The sequence below is a fragment of the Morone saxatilis genome, unplaced genomic scaffold (genome assembly GCF_004916995.1).
Source record: "Morone saxatilis isolate NCDOM2014 unplaced genomic scaffold, NCSU_SB_2.0 Contig3, whole genome shotgun sequence".
NCBI lineage: Eukaryota > Metazoa > Chordata > Actinopteri > Moronidae > Morone > Morone saxatilis.
Genome location: NW_023339873.1, coordinates 19,207,642 through 19,230,569, shown reverse-complemented (window position 1 = coordinate 19,230,569; position 22,928 = coordinate 19,207,642). Strand labels below are relative to the sequence as shown.

Below are 22,928 nucleotides of genomic sequence, written 5' to 3'. Positions count from 1 at the left end.
CATCCTCCTGGTTTACATACAGCCCAGAAAGCTCAAGGGTGACACATTGTAGTGGACAGGTATGATCAGAGCCCTTTTATCATTGTTGCAGTCTCTTTCCACTTGAGGGCGACGTTGCCCACATAATGTGGATTTAGGTGAACAGAGATTATCCCCAAACAAGAGGTATCACTCCTACCTACTTCTGTTTTTGCTTTACTAACTAGCTTTAATGACTAGAGACAGTTTAAAAGCTTAAAGACAACCTGCACATGTGTAGTTTGCTGTACAATAATGATTGATGACAGGTCTTGAATAATTTAAAAACCTTACCAACCAATATCTACAACTCAGGCCAGGAAATACACCACAACAGCAACACGTACGCACAACAATTTACAATATACTGTATTTTAAAAGAATAATTACTACATAATTATTATGGTGATACAACTGCATACAGCAAAATACAATATCATATTGCTCATCATTTACTCAACCGGGCCAACAAACCTCCTGAGCCAAACCCTGTTGACCCCTAACCCCTATTACAAGAAATGATCCAAGTGTACTACATCTTATACAGTGGTGGAAGTATTCAGATTAAGTAAAAGTAGGGTTAGGGTTAGAATACAACTGTGAAAATACTACTTTAAGTAAAAGTCTTGCATTCAAAAGTATTCTTGAGCAGAAGTACATAGGTATTATTAGCAAAACTTTACATATTAAATACATAAGTATAAAGAGAAGAGTCTCCATTACTTCAATAAAATAGCATCTGCCAGTTATATTGTTATTTATTATGGATTGACTATGTCAGCAGTTATAGTTAGCCACGGTGGGGCTGATTGTAGCTTTTTTATATACTGTTGGGTGGTTTGAATTTACTGTATAACAATGTATCCTATTGTTTATGCTTGTTGCAGGTTTTAAAAATATGAATCTGTACATAGCAACTGTACCTGTGATATTAATGTAGTGGGTAAAAACTACAATATTTTCCTCTTGAAGGTAGTGTAGTAGTGTAAAGTTCTATAATATTAAGTATAAACACCTCAGAATTATACTTAGGTACTTAAATAAATGTACCAAGTTACTTTCCACCACTGATAAAAGGGGAAATGAGCACTGGAAGAATACATGTCAAAAATCAGTCTGTTACATTCAATGAAATAAGTGCTAAAAGGTGCCACCACTTCCCCAGAGGCTCAACATAATGTCATCTGTAGTGGGAGACTTTTTAAAAGGGCGGCGCTATTGTTTGTCCAGCGGCGGTGTCGGTCCCTGTCTCCGGTATTATTACTGATGCGTTTCGGTTTATTCTTCACCTCTCTCTCCACAGCTGTGCGGAAGTGACACAGCAGGCGCGCGCCCCGTCACGTCACGCGAGAAAGCACAGAAGCCGAGCGAGAAAGAAAATATCAACAACAACGAACAACATTTACCTGCAAATAAAGCCCCGGGACAGTCCGCAGACATGTCCAGCGCGTCGTTAACAGTCCTAAAGGATTGCATGGACTCGTAAAGGTGAGCTCAAACCGCCGGTCACGCGCGTTTTACCGCTAATTTAACAAGAGTCCGAGCAGGAGGGGGGAGGGGGGAGGAGGGGGACTCGTCCACGCAAACATTGCCGCGTCATTAAAATTCACAAACAAAATGTTGCACTACTAAAGCAACGCCCTGCATTGGTATTCACAGCGAGCCATAATGGTGTTAATGTGACACGCGTGTGACGGGGCTTTGTGAAGAGTTACATTCCCACAGCTGGTTTGTCTTGTGTTTTGGTTCAAAGGTTCATGGGCGGAAGAATGAGGAAGTAGCTGTTAATAAAGGCTGGAGGAGAGCTAGGAGGCAACTGAGTGCACGGCGGCATGCAGAGTACACAGTCTGCCAGTAATGCACCTACTTTTCCTTCAGAAGAGAAAACGAGTTGGCACTACAAGAGATATTTTATAACCTGCTCGGTAGCGCGGAAGCTCAAGCTGCATAGCAGCTAATGTGTTCGCCTGCAGCTGATCACATGCTGTCTGTCGTAACGGTAGCATACCAGCCACCGTTGTTAATGTCTAACTAAAAGGAATAGTTTGAAGTTTATACATGTGCTAAACGTACAGTAAGCTGTGTGTGTTATTTGTTCATATGATCTATCGGCTGTATTTGAATAAAAACATCGGTCCACTGTCACAATTCAAACTTCACTCTGTTAGTTTCTGTTCTTGTATTCATTTTTAAAATTACATGAACAATTAATTATCAAAATGTCTGTCCTTTCTGTCAAGTGGTTAACCAATTATTGTACTATTGGTTTCAGCTCTAACGTTACATTATGTATGTTGACTTGTTAACTACTACTGCTATTACTATATGTTTGTGGTTTATTCTTTCTAGGCTATGAATTCCTCTGAGCATGGAGAAGTTTCAGATGAAGCGATGCTTGAGAAAGGTAACAAAACAAACTGCAAACTATCTGTGCATCTGCAACAGCAAATTCCCACTGAAATTAAACATCTGTCATAAAGCTTAAAAAACAGATATTATATTCACTGGATTGTTTGAAGAGGTTTGATGAGTATATGTAAGTAAACTGTGTCTTTAAAAGAGAAATATTAATAATACTGAGGTAGAAAAAGTCTGATCACATGAAGTCCTGTGAACCGGCTTTAACAAAGAGAACTCATTATATTATTGGCAGAACATAAGGATGTCCAGGATGTTAAGGAGGAGATGGAGGACTTTGCTATTTGCGAACCACCCGAAGGACTTGGAGGAGGATCTCCCGGGGCCATTGAGACTGGTAAACGGTCGTCTACAGAGATGGGCCCTCACACAAACCAGTCCACCAGCAGCAAGAGAGTCAGAGTCTCTGGGGAGGTAACTTGAAACTGCTAAAATATTAGTAGACAACATGGACAATTTGCATAAATCCTATTTGCTGTGCAGGTCAAGGTGTCTCTTAATAGTATATATGTGTTTTGGATGTTATTTACTCTTTCTAGATGAGGCGGCACTTGATAGATGAGAGCAGCAGACATGAGCCTCTTTGCCTCACCACAACTGGAGAGAAGAGAGACTGTGTCCAGCAGAAATCCAGAGTCTCCTACAGAAAGCCTCTCTTCAGCATCTCCCACCGGATCTCGGAGAAGAGAAACACACCAAGTCTGGAGCAGCAAGCCAGTCATGGCGCCGGGAATCAGCTCAACTACAGCAGCATCCTCTCATCCAAGCTCCAGAGTTCAGAGGAAAATGGCACATTGGAGACCTTTCCCACTGCAGACGCTTTAGGCCAAGCTTCGTCAACAGACTCTAGCCTTTATCCGCTGATTGAGAAAATGTTTCTCATTCTCAATACCCTTAATTCAAGCATGACACAACTACATAGCAAAGTGGACTTGTTAACCCTTGAGGTCATGCGAATAAAGAAGCAGATCAAACCAGCTGACATAGTGACAGAGTTCCAGCCTCCTCCTGAATATCTGCTAACAAGTGACGAATTGAATCAGCTGATGGAGCAGACATCCAGCGCGGGGGAGCTTGGGTGTCGGCTGCTGGTGCATCTCTTCCCAGAGCTGTTCAAAGCCAGGGAGTGCTCTCATGAATGCATGGCAAGCAAGAGAACACTGGAGTCTCTACATCTGCAGCTGATCCGTAACTATGTTGAGGTATGCTACCCTTCGGTCAAGAGCAACAGCGTCTGGCAGGAAGAATGTCTCCTTCAGATTAATGACTTGTTTAATCGCTTCTGGGCTCAGAGGGACATGGAGAGTACTCGGCTGCTCAGGAAGCAGACAATCACAGGTGCTGGGATAAAGGCTGAGCATCCTCAAACCTATCGTTTCATTAATGAGCAGGGCCAGGAGGAGCATATCTCTTTAGATAACCAGCAGGGCACCCTGGCTGTGTCCGACCTTGCTTTCAACACGCAGGCCACAGAGGAGCTGGATGAGTTCTCTTCCCCTGAGGACTTTGTTATTTTTCTTATGCACCGTCTCTTCCCTGAGGTTTTTGAAGAGGGGAAAATGCCTGAAGGCTCCAGCAGTTTCAGTAGCGTGGGCCAGCTAATTCTGGACTCTGACAAGATGGAAATTATACGAAAGTATATGGAAGCTAATTTCCCCGATGTGCCTGAGGACAGCTGGCTTCAGGTGTGCATCCAGCATATGGAGGATGCACTGGAGGGTCCTCACAGTAACGGCAATGGGAGTGAACCTGACAATATCAACGATGAGGGCTATGACCTGGCCAGCCTTCCTGAAGATGTTTCTATTATTAAGGTTCCAGAGGTGGGTGATTTTGAAAGACCCAGTCGCAAGTCCAAAAAGTCGCTGCTCACACCTGTGGATTTTGACAATCTGGAGATTCCTCTTCCTGACTTGACTGTTCCCCACGAGTACCTCTTGTCCAGGGAGCAGCTGAAGAACAACTATGAATGTAGCTTGTCCATTGGCAACTTTGCTTCTCGGCTGCTGGTGCTTATGTTCCCTGAGCTCTTCACCCATGAGAACACCCGGAAGCAGTACAACTGCAGCGGCTCTCTTGGTAAGAAACAGCTCGACCCCGTTCGTGTAAATCTGATCCGTCATTACGTGCAGTTAGTCTACCCTCGGGCCAAGAACGACAGAGTGTGGATGTTGGAATTTGTGGGCAAACTTGATGAGAGGTGCAGGAGACGTGACACGGAGCAGAGAAGATCCTACCTGCAGCAGCGCAAAGTGTACGGTCAGGAGTCGGAGCAGGACTTTCTTTGCCAGCTGAACCAGCTCAATCCAGATAGCATGAGGGAGGATCCAGATACTCCCTCTTTACCCCCTGAGAAAAGTAGCAAAGACTTTTGTAAAATTCCCCTGGACGAACTGACTGTATCCAAACCTGACTTCCCTGTACCGTCTGTCTACCTGCTCTCAGACAGCGAGGTACGGGAAATTGTCCAGCAGAGTCTCTCTGTTGGGAACTTTGCTGCCCGCCTATTGGTGCGCCTCTTCCCTGAGCTCTTCACCCAGGAGAACCTGCGGCTGCAGTACAACCATTCAGGGGCCTGCAACAAGAAACAGCTTGACCCTGTCCGCCTCCGATTGATTCGTCACTATGTGGAAGCAGTGTATCCTGTGGATAAGATGGAAGAGGTGTGGCACTATGAATGTGTGCCAAGCATCGACGAGCGCTGCCGGCGCCCCAATCGCAAGAAGTGTGACATTCTTAAGAAGGCCAAGAGGTCAAGCACTGTGTCCTAGTTACAGTACTTTTCAGTTAGGCAACACTTTTTTTGTCATAAAAATAATTGCACAGTATATAAGCTGAAACTGCATTGTTGAACTGTTACAAACTGTCCTGTAGGATGAAGCCAAGCTGTTATGAGTTTTTTCAGTACTATTCTTAGTCATATTTTACCTTTTGACTACAGCAGTAGATGTAGTTTATGTAGTCTTATTGTTGGATAAAGAGTTAAAACTGCTTCTATTTATAAGCCAAAACTGTCATAGCTTATCTAACATACTTTGTTGATAAATGTTGTAGCCTTAAAAACAATAACAATGATAGTAGCTTATAGCATAGATCACACATATGCTCTATGGATAGAAATGAATCACAATGATGTGATATATTTCCATTGCAGTTACCGATGTAGCATTGTGCCACCACTGTTTTAATAACAATGTGCTTATGTTAAGCCTTCTTATAGAAGTTTATATTATAAAGACAATTTAACATGACAATGGATCATGATAACCTATTTCTAATAAAACCACAGTTATAAATATGACATACGATTGGGGTGTTGTACATTATAGCACTAAACTGTGAGTCTATCCAGGACTTACTGGATATTGACTGCAGTTTTACACCCAGAGCAGAGACAGGTGGACTTGAATTTTGAACACTCCAACAAGTTTTGTACTACGCAACATATATAGTGCTTCTACTAGTACTTACCATTTTATTTTTACATTACATTTATTTATTTTTTCCTTAATAATAAATATGCAACGAGTATTACCAGAAAACATATTAGGAGTAGCCCAACATACCACAAAGTTAATGATTGAGATGGAAACAAATGTCACATGCTCTTCATTAGCCAAGTCAACTGGACATGATTTTCAAATTTCAAAACGTCAAAGTGCAGCTTTATTGGGTCTCACAGAATACTGGGGAAAGGTAGACAATCATAATCTTTCTCCCAACGCTTAATGTCGACAAACCACTGAGTACTGTTAACCTTTACATTATACTTTTGTAATCCATTCTAGATTTAACTTGTTGGAGACCTTTCAAACGGCACTAGTTTGATGGTGTCCTCGCCCTCATTGGCCAATTGCATTGCAGTCTATGCCGTCCTGTTCAAGTTCATGGCTTAAAGGCCTCATCCCTGGGAAGCTCTATACATTTCCAGCGCCTTACGACAATTTTGTACTTTTCTGTGGTAGTTGTTTCACCAAAAACCCTCCGGAGGATGACTCTCATCATAGTAACAGTGTTTGTGTCTCGGTTCTCTGACAGTACTAGGTCCAAGGTGTCCCCAACTTTCACCTGAATAAAGAACAAAAAATACGAGAAGTGAGGTAAAAGACACATGTGGAAACACTAAGAATTCAGGAATATGTAACTTGTAGTAAAACATCACTCACTGCTTTACTTTTCTTCATGAGTTTCTGTCCATTTATCCTGAGCTTGTTGTTATAGAAGGCATCCTCAATTTTACTGTTAGAAGACAGAAGACAGTTAGTCCTGATGAAAGACTTTTAAAGGGCCTACCGTTACAAGTTACATTTGAATACATGGCAACAGAATTCCACCGAAAACAACACTAGTTGCCAGGGAAACTAAAACCAAGACAAACAACAAATACAAAAACTACATCCTAATTAGCTTTTACTGGCTGAAATGATTTTGTTGGAAAAACTCTTGATTGGGGATTTATTAGCCAGTGACTCACTTGCGCGCCATGTCCAGGCCAGCTTTCATGATGGCATCATAGCGAAAGGAAAGTACGTGTTTCGTCATGTCTTTATAGTCCTTTGGTAGATTTGGGTCCTCATCCATCTCATCTTCATAATCACTGTCCTCAGGGTCTTTTTTGTCCTCATCTTCCTCCTCTTCTTCCTCTGTTACCCTAGCTGCACCTTTCTTCTTGTTGCTTTTAAACCTCAGATGGTGGACAGACCAACCCCTGAGCGCGTCTCTGCCGTGGGAAGCAGGCCTGTGACAGCCAAGAGCGGGGAAAGCCGAGCAGCCCCACAGCTGGCGTGTGTGGATGGCCCTGGGACACCATTCATTCTGCCTCAGTCCATAGCCAGCAGCCAGCAGGTGGCGGGAGTTCAACCTTCCTAGCTGCCTCATGGCAAGTGCATGCACCACCAAACTCTGCATGTTGCTGCTCCACCCAGTCACTGGAAACACATGGACAGTTAGGAAGCATTGTGCTAAATAACTGAGGCAGATTTCAGTGTAAAATTAAATGTGTCAAACATAACTCCGATCAACTGCCATCAGGAGTCTGTGTTGTAAATCACCTCTTAGAATGATTCACAAAATGAGTCACCTGCTGGCTACTACGTCATGAATGAACTGCCATGCTCATTATTTTCGACTTGCTTTCCCATAATGCCCTTTTTATCCTATAATATTACTATTTGTACTATTAATCTTGTTATTTAATGAGATAAATGTGATGTCTCTTTGTGTTAGATCGCTAAACAACCTTCTTAAAGAGTATGTGGATTAAAGTCTGCAATACTATCCAACTAATCTAAATTTACCTTCAAAATAAAAGCCTCATTTTATTTATAGCCCCGGTTAGTGTCGCTCATGTTATAACAGATTTTTACAAGGCTGTTTGTTTACAAAACAATGATAGTAAGAGATGCACACATTGGGTTCATTAATTTATGTTAAATCGCTTTTGTTGATTTTCCGGAAGTGATTTTTTTATGTTTACACTCGACCCCAAACGACAACAAACACATACGGACGGTAGCGTTGTCACAGTTGAGGAATATTGTATTTTGTCTTTTAATATTAGCTGCTGTTTGTCTGCTTTTATGTAATGTCTGTCTGTGCTTGACTGAGCTTGACATTTTGAAGGCTAATGTTGACACCGAGCTAAAGCAGATACAGCTAGCTAGCTTCACTTTTCTTCAACCAGCTCGTGCACTCATAACCTCAGCCCACGTGCAACCCACCACGAGCCTGCTAACCAACAACAACAGTATAGCCAGATTGACTTAGCTGCTAAATGCTCAATGTGAAGTTTCTAACATGCAATGTTCACTCACCTACGGAATAACCTTTCATTGCTTACTGAACTTACTGTACTTCTGACTGGGTTACTTGTGTACCAGCCGATGTAAATGTGCTGCCACCTGCCGCACTGGAGGAGAACGACATTACCTGGGCAGGCTGAACACCAAACCGCAATGGGGGTTTTCGTGTTTAATGCAAAACAGTTACATTTACCAGCATAGTCTTTTTAAATTAAAGCATGACACTTTCTGGCTTCACTACCAGGCTAATTAGATGTGCATAACAAAGGACAAAGCATGAATCCCTTAGTCTATGCAGGTCTCAGCTTTTTCTTTGTCTATGTCTTTATATTACCAGCAACAATAACACACAATGTGGCTATCAAGCTTTCTATCTCTTTTCTTATATGTTTATGCCATTAATTTAATATTTACCTTCCATGATTTTCCAAAATGATCTAAAAGTAAAAGACTCAACTCAACAGAAAGCAAAATAAAATGAATAAAGTGTATTAAACACATTGAGTTTTGTGTAGGCCACAGCAGACATGTTGACTTGTCAATGTAGGAAAAGCACAGGTGTTACTAATAACATTAACGATGGCTCTCTTCTACTCAGGTGTCCCGGTAAGATCTGACAGTGTGATAATACGACAGCAGGCACAACACCGGGACACAGAAAGAAGAAACCGACGCAGCTAAATACAATTTAGCCATCATTCATTTTATTATTTACACCTGTGATCCAAAATGTCTGTGAAAAATGTCTATTGGTGTCCAAGAAGCAGCTCCTCCAGTAAACACTCTCCCCACCCAGATTTTCCCAGCGAGTCTGAGGATCCGAGCCGGCAACATGTTATATGTTTTAAATATACATGGGTTTGCCCAAGACATTTATTGCAACTTTTATTTTTCCAGCATAAGATAAAATTGAATACATATTTTAAAAGGTAATTAAGTTATTTATACAGCCCATTTGAATATAATGACAACAAGAACATTTTAAACATTTTACAAGAAGCTTTAAGTGGTCATGTATTGTTTTTATGTATTTGTCAATATATCAGCTTGAATACTTTATTACTTTAAGGGAATTTACATCAACATTCAGCTTCACTACAATTCATAATGTCTAGTGTCACTTCAAGTGCATAATACTAGTGTCACTACATTATTTAAAACAATGTAAGAACAAGGTGTTATTTGCTAGGATGCATACAATAAGTTCCTGTTAGATGTTATAAAAAAGTCTTATAAAGTTTGTATGATGTCCTTGTGTAAACGTAAGTGCATTTACATCCTTGCATATACTGCCTGTAAACTCCACTCAAGAGTCAGGGGTCCTCCAGATAAATCAACTATCAACATCCAAAGTCTCTTTAGGAAACATGGTGACACATTGGTGTGTGCTGTGCTCTGTCACTCTCTGAACACATTCAGTATACACTGGACAGTGAAATCACTGTTTTACAGATGAAAAATGAAGCATTATTCCTTTACTATAGACACATAATAGACATATACTACAGTATATCATATACGCTGGTGGTTTACATTCAGGTATGTTTATGGTTTATAACATATTGTCTTAGCAGAAGAAAATCATGCAAATTTGAGCATGGATTTAATGACTATGATTTTTTTTGCAGCTAAATCCATGACAGTGGTGACTGATGTGACATTCACATGTTCAAATGTATTGTCGATTCAATGTAAACCTGTACTTGTCTTTTCTGACCACAACATTAGTATAATGACATGTATATGTGTCTGTACCACAGTTGCCGGCAGGTTTTGTTGTGGCAGTAGGTAGAAAAAAGTCTAATTTAGGACAAAATGTACTTAATTGATCATGGATGATTGATTTTTCACAATGTGGCTCATATGATTAGACCAGGGCTGCCCAAAGTGCCCAAACTATTAAAAAAAAAAATTGAAATAATAATATAAATGGCTTTTTATGGTATTTTCTTTATCGTGAGGTAAATATGCTTTTTAAATATATCTGAGCACAGTGGACAGAGTGACTGCAGACTGCAGTCAGTCAATTAAGGGAACTTTCTAGTACTATTTTGCATGTTAACAATACATTACAATACAATCGATTTTTGCTTTTGGCCCATTGCCCACCATTAAGTTTCAGTTTTAGCCCTCAATGGGTAAAAGTTTGGGCAGCCCTGAAATAGACAGCGTTAGAGTGTTAGATTTTGCAGTTTCTGGGTCAGTCAAGAAAAATCATGTCAAATGTTTAAGCAAAAATCCAACCTAAATCACCTTAGCAATGTTAAATAGAACAATGTTCTGATTCTGTTTTATGGTTTCTTGTGCCCTTGCAGATAACCAAACAGTGACAATGTGTCAGCACATTGAGATAATTCCAACATCTACAGTGGAGGTTTGTAGGACAAATATTTCAAAAGCATCAACTGTAAACATCAGTTTTAGGTGGTAGTCCTTCAATATCCAAAAGAAAGGTGTGTTTCCTTCTGGAGCTGCCATATAGCACCAACAGTCAACAGTCAAACATGAAGAAAATCCATAGTAGAAGAAGTCTATCAAATTCTCTATCCCACAGTAGCCCCAATAGATCAGAATGCAACAGAGGTTTGTTCATTTTTCTCAATTAGAAGAGTGGTTACTCTGTTTTTACTATCTTTATCTTCACTTTCCACCAACACATGAAACCCACAGCTGAAAATAGGTTTATACCTCTGTTCTGCAAAAGGCATTCTGGGAAATGCAGAAAGTCACTAACTGAAGTAGAAATAGATTCAGCATGTTGATAAAAAAGTAGGTACAAGAATAAAGTAAAATTACAACATTTCACACAAGTAATGAAAATTTTTCCAACATCAGAGATTGGTATAACAGTGAGTGAGAGTCTCCAAGAGTTCATTTGTCTCTTTTGGGCTGGAGGTTTCCATATTGATCAATGTATCGTTGTGATATGCATAAGCGCAACCAATATCCCTCCTTTTACTGTTTCACTTGAGAAGTATTTAATTTCACAGTTATTGCAGTAATTAGAAGTAGGTTAAAACTTGTAGAAACTCCTCCTTACCATTCTTGATTATGACAAAATCATCAAAATCTCCGACTTTATCTGACTGCTCAGCTCTGATGTGTTTGTGTTACTGAGACTGAATGAGATGTTTAAACCTGCCTGTGTTGTCCGTGGCCTCTGAAAAGGTCTTATGAGGTAACTGCAGTTTCAGTTTCAGTTTCATATGTACAGTACATATGAGATCTTAAAAGCTATGGCAATGACGTACAGTGTAACAGTCGTTGTCTGCTTGTTTTCATTGTAAGCCAGGCAGATACAATATTCCCGTGTGTGTGTATCCTAGTAGGTTCACATACCACTGTTGCTTTGTTCTCCACTCACTAATCACTGTTATTGCTTTGGTGATTCACACATTTAGGATTCAGGCATTTGTTCAAGATAGTATGACAATACAGCATGAATCTGTGTATCTCACATTAAGACTTGTTTACACACTCTGTCTCTGATGTCCAAAGTGTTTGTATGCTACAGAAATGCCACTGTGTTTTGTCAGTGACTGCATAGTCATAAGGAAGTCTCCACGCAGGAGCCATTTCTGTGGAAAGACCTGTGGTTGTGGCAATTCTCGCTGCAGTGGACAATGAGCACTGGGTAGCAAAGTGCATCCTCGTAGTCTGGGGGTCCCTCATCATCTGTGGTGAGGCGCTCTGATAGACAGCGTGTGTTTTCACTGGGACTCTCCTGATCATCTAAGCTGCCACTCCTCCAGAAGCAGCTGCGCTGGGAGCCGTAGCGCCGCGCCAAGGAGAACCGACTGCCACTGAAGGGGATGCGGGAGCTGGCACCAGTACAGATGCTGAGGGCGCTCCTGGAGAACACTGAGGAGCAGCTGATGGCTCTGTGGCAGCGCTCACAATTCTGACGTATCCCACTAAAGCTGGTTGGGCACTGGGCCAGGTCCATCAGGCCGGCCTCTGAGTAACTGGGCACCAGTTGCTGGTTGGACCGGATGTGCCATTCCAGTTCTGTACTGTCAATGGTGTTAACACGAGGGATACGACGCCAATATGGCCGATCATCACATGGGGTCACAGGGAGGTAATCATGCCCAAAGAGCTTCTCAACACGATAGTGGACATATGCAGTATGATACTCGGTGAAGACTCTGAGAGGCCAGGAGAAAGTGAGGAATGAGGCAAACCAGAAGACGTAGTGGGACAGATACCAGGGGTGGTGCTCTGGATCACACAGCACCATGACATACTCCTTTAGGTCAATGTTTTTCAGATGCATCCCCTCCCTGGCTTCCATGTAGTCATCAAGGCCCTCATTGTCAGTAAAAAACCGTGCTCGTTGTGTAAGGTAGGAATTCTCGGACTCTACGTTGGCAAAACTAAAGCACTTGGTGAACCGCATCTTTGTTAGAGCAGACTTCTCCAAGCCCAGCAGCTGCTTTGAAACATCTTTCACACCACAGTGACTGTAATCAAATTCAGCTTCTGCCACATGGGTGTTGACACGTTCATGGTAAACCTGGGTACTAGTGTAAGCGTCTCCATTGCGGTAGCGTGTGACTTGTCGTGTTCGGCGAACATAGTGATAGCTGATGGCCTTCCACCAGATGCAGGGTTTAGCTTGCTGCATCCTTTGGATGCGTTCATAGATGCCCTCCACATCCACTTTGTGCTGCAGTTCATTCTTCACATGACAGTGCCAGCACTCCACAAGATAGACTAAATAGAGCATGCCCAGTAGGGCCAGAGGGATGTAGATATAGCCATCAGAGCAGGGGCTGTCATGGTACATCATGGATTTCCCTTTAAAGGCACTGTCAAAGGTAAGGCGGGTCACCTTGGTGACATGACACCAAACCATCGCTCCCATGCAGCCATACATGAGAATGGACAGGAGCAGGCATTTCCAAAAACTCTCCCGGCATAGTGACTTGCTCAGAGATTGCTTCAGGGGTCTTTGCTGTTGAGTCAAAACACAAAACAAAAGAGGAGACCTGTTATCTTCTAATTGATCACCGACTTAAAATGACATTTTGGTTGTTGCAATGTAGATCACTGCTGACTGACCTCTGCTACATCTTTAGCATAATAATGATTTTTGACACACCAACCGCTCATGCAACCATAGTATTAAAACCCTTACATTATACATTCCCTTGCAAAGACAATCAGTCTGCAGGCAGATAAGAGGAAAGTTCTTTCAGCTCTGTGGACATTTCATGCCATTTTATAGTTAGGTGCTGGAGAGATGTTAAGATAAAATCCGAGATATGGGCCTCTATAGCAGATGATAAGGACAGGTAAAGAGGCTGGGATTACCAATCACGTGTCCAACCATTTTACTCTGAAATCATTCATGTAGGCTCCAATATCATAGAAATGTTCCTTTTGAGATTATTTTTAAGACCAAATCCCTGGCAAATAATTCACCTGCAGTGTTACATTCTGCTCACTGTGCACATGGCGGATCTATTAAAAGCGTTGCGCCAAGATCTCACAAACGGATCAAAACAGAACCACATAGGGGGATGCTAGAAAATAATACCTCCTCCCTGGTGTCCTCCTCGAAGACGGTGGTCGTACTGCTTTCACTCGCTGTCGCAGCCGATGCTGGAGGGGACATGGTGCTGGGCAGCTATTGATAATAAAGCCAGGGCGTGGAAGTAGGAAGAGGAAGAGATTTCACTACCTTGCTCTGCAGAGTCCCTCAAGCAAGACGAGCTACTTGTCATGCATGCATTACATCAGTAATCACTTAGTGGCACTGCACCCTAAGAAAAGCCCAAGACGAGTCGACGGAGGCATGTTGTTGATCGGTGAAATGAAGGGGATCTTTCCGGTGGCTGGAAGGAAGAAAACGGAGGGGGTGTCTACTGGGAAGCCCGCATCTTGCCTTCTACGGTTTGGCTGTCAGTGCCGCAGTAACATGATCGTAGATTATGCTCTATTAGCCCGGTAGTCATTACAAAATGAACATGCCCTGCCCCTCGGGGCCCGCTGTGTGTCTAGCAGTGTGTGCGGGAGGAGGCGGCGCCGCAGCGGTGTGTGGGGAGCTGGCAGGGTCGCTGTCCGTGGTGCTGACTGAGGCAGGTGCACGGTGAGATGTTGTTGCATAAATCTGTCACTTAAAGGGAAAGTCCACCCTAAAACGGAGTCTTTTAACCGTGCAGCTCCAGTGATGATGTGGCAGTGGATTGTATTGAATTGTGGATCTGGTGACACTTGTGGAGGTGGTTCATTAACGGTGATTTGGGGATGACTGAATCTGTCTCGTTGGCTTTTTTTAAGTGACATAACATGCAAAGGGATTTTATTTGAATATAGAGTTTATGGGTTGCGAATCAGAAAATATATCTTAAGGAAATCAACAGCGTCCAAGGAGTTGCTTCAATATTACGGAAAAATAATATGGTTTTGATTTTAGGGTGGATTTGCCCTTTAAACCCTTTCAAAATAAAATACCCACTGTTATGCTGTTAAAAATCGATTAGGGATGTGATACAAAAATCACAACATGTATACAGTCACGAAGGAAAATTATAGTAATACTAATAAGTCATTCGTTAATCATTGCTCTGCTTTGTACTCAGACATAGGTTTAGATGACCCATAGTTCTGAGAAGGTTGGAAATAAATTATATTAGTTGCAAGGACTTTGAGATATCTTGTGAGTGTGTAGTGGAAGAGGTACTCAGATCCTTTACTTGAATACAAGTAGTAATACCACAATATAAAAATACTTACTTAAAGTGTCACATAAGGATAAGTATGAAAAGCAGAGGTGAAACTGATTGTTAATCAATGAGTCAGCAACTATTTTGATCATCTATTTTTGTTTAAGCATAACTGAATCTTTGATTTGCTTCTTTTCTTTCTGCAGTAGTAAATAATTGCCTTGGGCTTTAAGAAATAGTTTTACTATTTTATAATATGTTATAAACAAACAACAATTGATCATGGATGAATGGATGGAAGAAATAATCTACAGATTCACTTAGTAAAGTGAACCTTCTCAATCATCCAGGTTACCATCACATTTTTAGGTTTGTTTAATAGAGTTCTAACATGAGAATACAATAAACCACTTTGCAAAGTGTTTGGGCCTGAATGAAGCCTTGTGAAATGCTTCCAACATAAAGAAATGTTAATATCAGTGCTAGAAAGAGTCCCAAACTTCCCTTTCTTTCTATGGTTGTATTTTTCAGTGATTTTTTTGTTATTTGTTTAATTTAAAAAAGTGGAGTAAACTAACAGCAGTGATCTACATTACTACATTTTCACATGGAAAATCTTGAAGGCTGTGTGATTCACGTGCTGCTGTGGACTGCAGTGTTTTATGGAGCCAACAAAGAGAATAGCTGTTCCATCACTGATTTACAGGTGTTAAGATTAAATATGAACACTGACAATTACTTTAGTAATCTTACACTCCATTACACAGTATTAGATTGTTTTCAGAAACCTTTGTGAGTATTTAATAATTGTAACAAACAAGGCAGAACAGAAACCAGTGCACCAAACATAAGATCTACTGCAACAGAGCGATGAGCAAGAAGTATATCTAATTCTTAAAACAAAGAAAGGTTGATATAGTTACCATTGATATGCTGAAGTATGGATTAGAATAGTATGAAGCACACCCAGTGTAGTGTGAACATCATTAAAAAATACTTAGAAAAACATGTTCACGTAAATCAGAATGAGACTCCATCAAATATCAAAATCATATGAAATTTTGGGTCACAATTATACTTACAACGTCTTACAAAAAATACAAAAATCTTTTCAGAATCCATTAAAAGTCTCAGAGGCTCCAGCATAACTTACTTGTTTAGTTAGTTGATTCAGTTGTTTAAGTTACAAGTCACATGATATGCATGCATGGGTATGTATAAAAAAAAGGTTACACATATTTAATTGTCCTTTTGGTGTTTTACACATTTCAAAATTGTCCATATGAGAGGTTTTTGTTTATAAATGTGTGAACTTATATGTGCTTACAACCACAGTATACTACATCTGAGAGATGAATCCGAATCAAAGAACTTGAACACACTGTTATTAGCTGTAGTCATTTTAGAACAGAAGTAGTAATAAAGGAAGACACTGAAGAGTTTGTTTTAAACCAGACATAAAGTCAGTAAAGTGAGGAGTCCTGGTGTAAACTAAAATTGCAGGACAATCTTCAGCCACAGGGCTCTTTCTTCCTGTTGATCACAGCATGTCAAACTGCTACTTCCAAACTGTTTACTCCTTTTCCCAGGGTCTCCTTTTCGGATGACGAAGGGAACCCTTAAAGGGAAACAGAGTAAAGGTCATTATTGAAACAAGCTCCTGCACCAAGGTCAATACTCTTCATGGGGATTATAAATATGGCCACATGCATGAAGATGCATGTGGCCATATTTTATGTGAATGCCTTCAGTTGCTTTTTTGGCTTAAATGATAACAGCAGAAACAGCAACAAAAAAGCAACAAAAAAGATCATCTGCACGTGAAGATAAGATAACCCACAGCTTTCACACAGAAAATGTAGCTTGGATAACATGCACTGGGTTCAAAACTGACCTATAGGGTCAATATAGCACCGACACAATACTTGGTTAACTTGAGTCGGTATTAATGGAGTGTTTTGATCCAATATTTGTGTTATTTTTATATTCCTTTTGGGTTATTGAATCAAAACAATCCTTCTGTTGGGTGGCTTTCTACACATTGGTAGTTAAAATGTTGAAAGTCTGTCCCACCTATGCCAGAGCTACTTACAGAGTACATGTTGGAGAGGTTGTTGAAAAGCACTTGGCCTGCGCTCACTTTGTTCCTCACTCCTCGAATGGTCCCATTCTTGCTGCAAATATTGATCCGTTTGTTGCTGAAGCGCATCTCTCTCTTGGCACTGGCGTACAAAAGCAGGTCATCAGGTTCACAGCCATTCTCGTCCGGAGCCGTCTCCACCAGCAGGCCGTTCAGATGGCTGTTGGCCTCGCTGCTGGGAGGTGGGCTCCCCTGCTCTGCTTCTGGGCTGCTGGTGCAGTCAGAGTCCACTGAGTCCGACACTGAGCTGCACCAGGCCGTTTCATCCTTGAACACCTCCGCCAAGACCCGGCCACTGTTGGCAGATGCTACTCTAAACCTAACTGTTTTCCCTGCCTTTTCTTTCTCCTGTTTCAAGTTTGGCCCCTCCATTGAAGTACAAGATTGTCTTACATGTTTCACATCCTATTCAGAGAAGCCAGACATGCTCTTTCAGCCTAAGCCATAGTGGTATGCAATTATCAAACAATAATATCCCCATTGACGTGTCAAAATGAGCTGAAAATACCCCGAGTACAAAAACGAGACACCCAAATGGTTAATAATAGATGAGCCTCTGCCATGGTAACAGCTAAAACAGGCAAACAGTAAATTGATATAACCATGTTCAATTATTGATCAAGGTTAGTTTTCAAACAGCTGATAGACTACAGACCTGTGTCTAGTCTTAGATATACACTCAGGATATGCTCTGCTGCACAAACAATTACCCATAACGCACTACAGATAACCTTTTATCAGATATATACCAACTTGTTGTAAAGAATACATTGCTATACAAGCTCTTTTTTGTTAGCATTATAAATGGTATTAATGTTGTGTTTTAAGTAGAAGGGCATCATCAGGGGTTTACACTAGAACAGGTGGTTACAGTAGGCCTGTGTGGATGTCAAATCAAGAGTAAAAGCAAGAAATTAATAAAAGTGTCGCAGAAAAAACGTTTACCTTTTGTCACTATTGCTGCAAAATGTGTCAGTACATTTCCCTGTTACTGTCACCTTGGCAAATCCATTATCCAAATCCATAAATCCAGGAATCACCCTGCTAAACCCATGGGATTTATCTGCCTGTTGCAGAAAAGATTTTTCCTCAGCATTAAAACCTATTTTTAATTTTCACAGCAAAGTTACAGAGGAATCTGTAAAAGAGTACCGTTATTCAAACTCAGGATTATTTATCACAATGACCATTGCTCATCAATGAAATACGTGTCAGTATTTACATTTAAAGTGTACCATCTTCAACTATGGTATTCTGTTTTAATTATGTGATTGCAAATGTATTTCATTTCATTTCATTTTATTTTGATTATAATGAAATACAAAGTTCAGGTAAATATTGACAAAAACATATCCAAATATCAGAAAATCATTGAACAATAGCAATCCTAGCTGATGACATAAAACTAATAATCGGCCACACCGGAAAATTAATCATGTGTTAGTCAGACTGTAAACTGGTCAGTGAGTTGATGCTACTTTGGATGATGTATTTAAACAATACTTACATCTGTGGTTTTAATGGGCCTGTTAGTGACATTATCTCTGAACAGTTAGAAAGTATTTACCTCAAGTAATCTGCACACCGACCAGTAGCAAACTGCACACCTGTAGTTCCACTCCGGACCTGTAGATGGCAGTAACACTGCTCATGATAGCCAACAACAGCAAACACCGAAGAGGCTGGAGGACCACACGTGTAGCACAGTGTCAACATGGGTAAAAGAAGGCAGACTAAGCAGCTTTTCACAAGTTTATCCAAAAAACAGAAGAAACACTTGAAGGAATTTGGAGAGGAGCATCCGTTCCATGATGTGTAAGCAGTCCAGCAACCTCCGGCCTGTCTTAAAGGAATTATTAAGCTACTTTTATGTTAGCCAACTAGCTAAGTTACATTCAGAGAGCTTAGACACAGTGGGTAGCCTGTGTTAGCTACGAGTTACGTGTTATTAGTAAACACTAAAGCTAATGTTAACTAAAATGTCTAAAGCTACTGCGATATATTCTCTCCTAAACTGCACTGTTTCTGAAGATGTAGTTTGTGAGTCTTCCTAAGATGGGTCAGTTCATTTAGACGAGTAAAATGCAAATAATAACGATGTTACCACACAACTGAGAAGGTTTCTGAAGATGACGCCTTCAAAATAAGACACATAGCTCATGTCTGCCCAATGTGGTCCTTTATTGAAGATAATAATCTATATTTGTTAGTAACATGGCTATTAGCAGAAAAGAGTACAAGAATATCACTAGCACAAGGTAAACATTGTATCTATACATTATCATCACCTGTATACAATCCACTGACATCCTTGATATTGACTGTAAGCCGTTGAACAAGTAGTTGATTTAAGTAAAAAGTAAAGAAACAAGTGAAGCTGTCTGTACACTCTTTAGCATTCTATGAGAATTTAGGTTGCCTTTGCTGGCCTTACTACTATCTGTCATAGAACATACTTGTGTGGGTCAGCAATAAGAGCCAATAGGTTGATGCACACTACTAACTCTTATTTGCACCTGTAAATGTCAACTTGTTCCTTAACAAAACACAGACATCCTCCCATATGTGATAAAACATAAATCCAAGAAACATGGTAGTAAGTCCTTCAGAGGACTTTGTTGTGGACATGGCCTCCGACAACACTTTGGTAACCCTAACTCATTGTCTGGTTTTCAGAATAATGCTAAAATCACAGGGGTTTACCTTTTTTTCTGTGACATATTCTTAATACCAACATGTCAACAAACCGCATACACCAAGATCTTTGTTCTTTAGTCAAGTTTGTGGTCGTACAAAACACACATGTTGTCTAAGTAGCTACATTTCCCAATGTGTTTTTTTTTTCACAGAGTCGGTGAACCGGAAAGAACTGAAATACTGCAACTGGTGAGTAGCACTGTCTTACAGCCCATTGAATGCAATATGAGACAGATGATTCCAGACAGTTTTGTAATACTTACCTATACCAATATCATAATATTACAAATTAAAGGCGTTCTGTTTTTCCGTCTCTTACAGCCGGCAAGCCCAGAACACTCCGACGCTGAGCCTGACGAGTTTGAAGAGGAGGAGGGTGACGACGATGACGAACCTGAGCAGAAAACAGCCTATCAGAAACTTCTTTCAACTCTCAGCCAAGCCACCAGTAATGAGCAGAGTGAAGAGGAGAGCAGTGATGATGATGAAGAGGAAGAAGAAGAGCTTCTTAGTGAAGGTGAGTTGGTTATTTCCAGCACAATGAGGACACTACAGGCCAGAATATTTCGTCGACTTAATTTTATTGTGCTTTTTGTCCTAGGAGACAGTGATGTAGTTGGTGACGACAGTGAGGATGGTGATGAAGATGAAGGGGGAGAGGAAGAGCCAGAGGATGCAGATGAGGCTCTGACTGAGGCGGTAGAAGGGGAGGAGATGGCGGAGAAAGAGCCCGGAGCTGAAGAGTTCATAGACAAGGAACACGAGTCCCAGTTCTGTCTGGAGACCAACTTCACGGACGAAGAAGGACAAGAGGAGGTTGAAGGCACTGCAGAGCATGAAGACAGCAACGGTAAGAAAAGAGTTCAGAAAATTCAGTTTGAATTAAAAATGTTCTAATAGTTTTGTCAAATATGTCACACTGAGTTGCCTGCCCAGTACCTTTTTAAGAGATTCTTTTTATGTGATTTTATCTTCTTAATAAGTGAAGTGCTCGCTCAGTGAGAAGATTTGAGGGGTGTGATTTGATTGAGGCATGTTTTACAGTGTTTGTTTCTCTATATGCAGACATGTTTTTACAGCATTTGGACACAGAACTCAGTGAAGAGGATGTGCAGAAGATAACATCTGGCAGCAAAGCCAAAGCTCAGATCACGGTATTAACCGCACAACTTTACAAAATCAGCATGTTTTAGTTTTTACGGTTCATGCACTTTACTATCTTTGCTTTTCCCCACATTTAGTGGCCAAAATTGGGCACTTTACTCGTTACCAATCCCCTGGAGAAGTTTGGATCCATCGGCCCACAGAAAAACACAAACCTCCCAGTTTTCCACAAACTTTTGGAGACTCGCTGGAAGGATCTGAACCAGACCTCCAATTCTAAGGGGGCGGCTGAGGAGATCAGCCCACTACAGCTGGAACTGCTAGCCCTTATGGGCTCCTACAAGGACCTCTACTACCCAGAGGCTTGTCCTCTGAAACAGGGCCCACAGGTTCGCAGTACATACTGTCTCCATGTTCTTAACCACGTTCTGAAGGCCAACTCCCAGGTCCTGGCTCACAACGCGCAGCTAAGAGAGCAGAAAACTCAGGCTAAAGCTGGAGCTGAGCCACAGGACGAACCCAGAGACCAAGGACTGACCCGGCCCAAGGTAAAGTACTAAATTCATGTTTCGGTTTTTTAACAAAGCTCCATTTAACATTTTTAAACATCACCAATATTTATCTAATTTATTTATAATTAGTCTTATAAATCCCTCCACTAACGAGCACATTTTTGAGTTCTCATCTGGTTGAAAATTTTGCCGGTTTTAGTCTCAAATACCAAGAACACTTAGGTAGTAAATGAAATGCAAGTTCATTAGGTTTCTGTACAGCAGTTTGGCCCCCAGTTCTCAGGCTGGATCACACATGTAATTTTATATTGAATCACTGAGTCCCATTATGTAGTTTAGTATATTAGTACTGTCTGCTATCATCACTTCCACTGCCAGAAATGATCTAAAACCCAAAATGACCGTTATAATGACTCTTGTGAATGTGTCAGGTCCTGATTCTCGTCCCGTTTCGAGGCGGAGCTCTGCGAGTCGTCCAGACGCTCATCAGCCTGCTGGAGACCAAAGGCAGGAAGATAGTGGTCAGCAACAAGAAGAGGTTCAAGGAGGAGTTTGGAGAAGAGGCAGACGACAAGCCATCCAGTCTGCAGAGACCAGACGATTACAGCGCCATCTTCTCGGGCAATGTGGATGATCACTTCAGAATAGGTACAGTTTAACAAACATAAGTCAACCCACCTTTTGGATAACCTCCTAAGTGTTTCAGTCTGAGGCCTCATTGCTGTCATCTTTACTCACCAGGGGTCTCCATCGTAAGGAGCAGCATCCGTCTTTACTCCCCCTTTTATTCCTCGGACATCATCATTGCGTCTCCGCTGGGCCTCCGTACAGTGCTGGGAGCAGAGGGAGAAAGTAAGAGAGACTTTGACTTCCTCTCCTCCATCGAGCTGCTTGTGGTGGACCAGGCAGATGTCTTACTCATGCAAAACTGGGAACACGTCTTGGTAAGAACACACACCTAATACGCATTATAAAATACATTATATTTTTAGTGCTTGGAAGGATGTGGCGCCATCTGCTGTTTAAGGTTTGTCTTTATAAAGGGTGATATTTCTTGGTCAAAAGAGTCACATTTTGTAACTTGTAATAAAAATAATCATTTGTTTAAATACCAAATCTGTCAAAAGTAGTTCGAGTGTGTCAGTATAAGTTGATCTCCTATATAAAATCACATGGTACACCCATCTACAGCATGTGATCAAGTACATGAACCTGCAGCCGCTGGACTCCCATGGAGTGGATTTCTCCAGGGTGCGGATGTGGAACCTGAATAACTGGGCCAAACACTACCGGCAGACACTGGTGTTCAGCTCCATCCAGGACCCGCAGATCAACAACATCCTCACCAAGCACTGTGCCAACTACAGAGGACAGGTACTGCAGGTTATACATAACAGTACACCCGCTTCTGGGACCAAACATTCAGTACAGCCTGTAATTTAGTCACACACATTACTAAGAGGCAGAAATGATCTCACAGACTGAGTTAATCCTCAGTGGTTGGAGCAGTAGCCACACTAAGTTGTTTACTGTAGTCAGCTGGATATCCCAGCAGAGCCCTGGTTAG

The 22,928-nt window shown here is 41.3% G+C and overlaps 4 protein-coding genes across 5 annotated transcripts in view; 2 read left to right on the top strand and 2 right to left on the bottom strand.

Moving 5' to 3' along the window:
* The first annotated feature begins 1,258 nt into the window (after positions 1–1,258).
* Positions 1,259–5,748, top strand: bend3 (BEN domain containing 3). 2 transcript variants are annotated; one of them, XM_035674123.1, is made up of 4 exons: positions 1,259–1,506; positions 2,368–2,422; positions 2,672–2,850; positions 2,976–5,748. In XM_035674123.1, the coding sequence occupies exons 2-4, from the start codon at positions 2,371–2,373 to the stop codon at positions 5,205–5,207; spliced, it is 2,463 nt and encodes an 820-aa protein (XP_035530016.1). In that variant the 5' UTR covers positions 1,259–1,506; positions 2,368–2,370; the 3' UTR covers positions 5,208–5,748. The 2 variants fall into 2 exon arrangements, with proteins under 2 accessions (XP_035530016.1, XP_035530017.1); XM_035674124.1 differs by lacking the exon at positions 1,259–1,506 and adding an exon at positions 1,593–1,872.
* Positions 5,749–6,071: 323 nt separating this feature from the next.
* On the bottom strand, positions 6,072–8,344 carry mtres1 (mitochondrial transcription rescue factor 1). Its single transcript, XM_035674125.1, has 4 exons — positions 8,250–8,344; positions 6,911–7,364; positions 6,603–6,675; positions 6,072–6,504 (listed from the first exon to the last, which is right to left on the bottom strand). The coding sequence occupies exons 1-4, from the start codon at positions 8,266–8,268 to the stop codon at positions 6,322–6,324; spliced, it is 729 nt and encodes a 242-aa protein (XP_035530018.1). The 5' UTR covers positions 8,269–8,344; the 3' UTR covers positions 6,072–6,321.
* A 3,235-nt stretch (positions 8,345–11,579) lies between these two features.
* On the bottom strand, positions 11,580–13,857 carry LOC118337315 (transmembrane protein 151B-like). The gene is made up of 2 exons (XM_035674275.1): positions 13,780–13,857; positions 11,580–13,194 (listed from the first exon to the last, which is right to left on the bottom strand). The coding sequence occupies exons 1-2, from the start codon at positions 13,855–13,857 to the stop codon at positions 11,785–11,787; spliced, it is 1,488 nt and encodes a 495-aa protein (XP_035530168.1). The 3' UTR covers positions 11,580–11,784.
* Positions 13,858–18,727: 4,870 nt separating this feature from the next.
* The window catches only part of utp25 (UTP25 small subunit processor component), a 6,284-nt gene continuing 2,083 nt past the window's right edge, over positions 18,728–22,928 (top strand). The window contains exons 1-9 of the mRNA XM_035674709.1: positions 18,728–18,863; positions 19,898–19,934; positions 20,067–20,262; positions 20,347–20,595; positions 20,811–20,899; positions 20,987–21,397; positions 21,793–22,009; positions 22,103–22,305; positions 22,553–22,735. Of these exons, the coding sequence (XP_035530602.1) occupies positions 18,763–18,863; positions 19,898–19,934; positions 20,067–20,262; positions 20,347–20,595; positions 20,811–20,899; positions 20,987–21,397; positions 21,793–22,009; positions 22,103–22,305; positions 22,553–22,735 (1,686 nt within the window). The 5' untranslated portion in view covers positions 18,728–18,762. The remainder of the gene's footprint in view (positions 18,864–19,897; positions 19,935–20,066; positions 20,263–20,346; positions 20,596–20,810; positions 20,900–20,986; positions 21,398–21,792; positions 22,010–22,102; positions 22,306–22,552; positions 22,736–22,928) is intronic.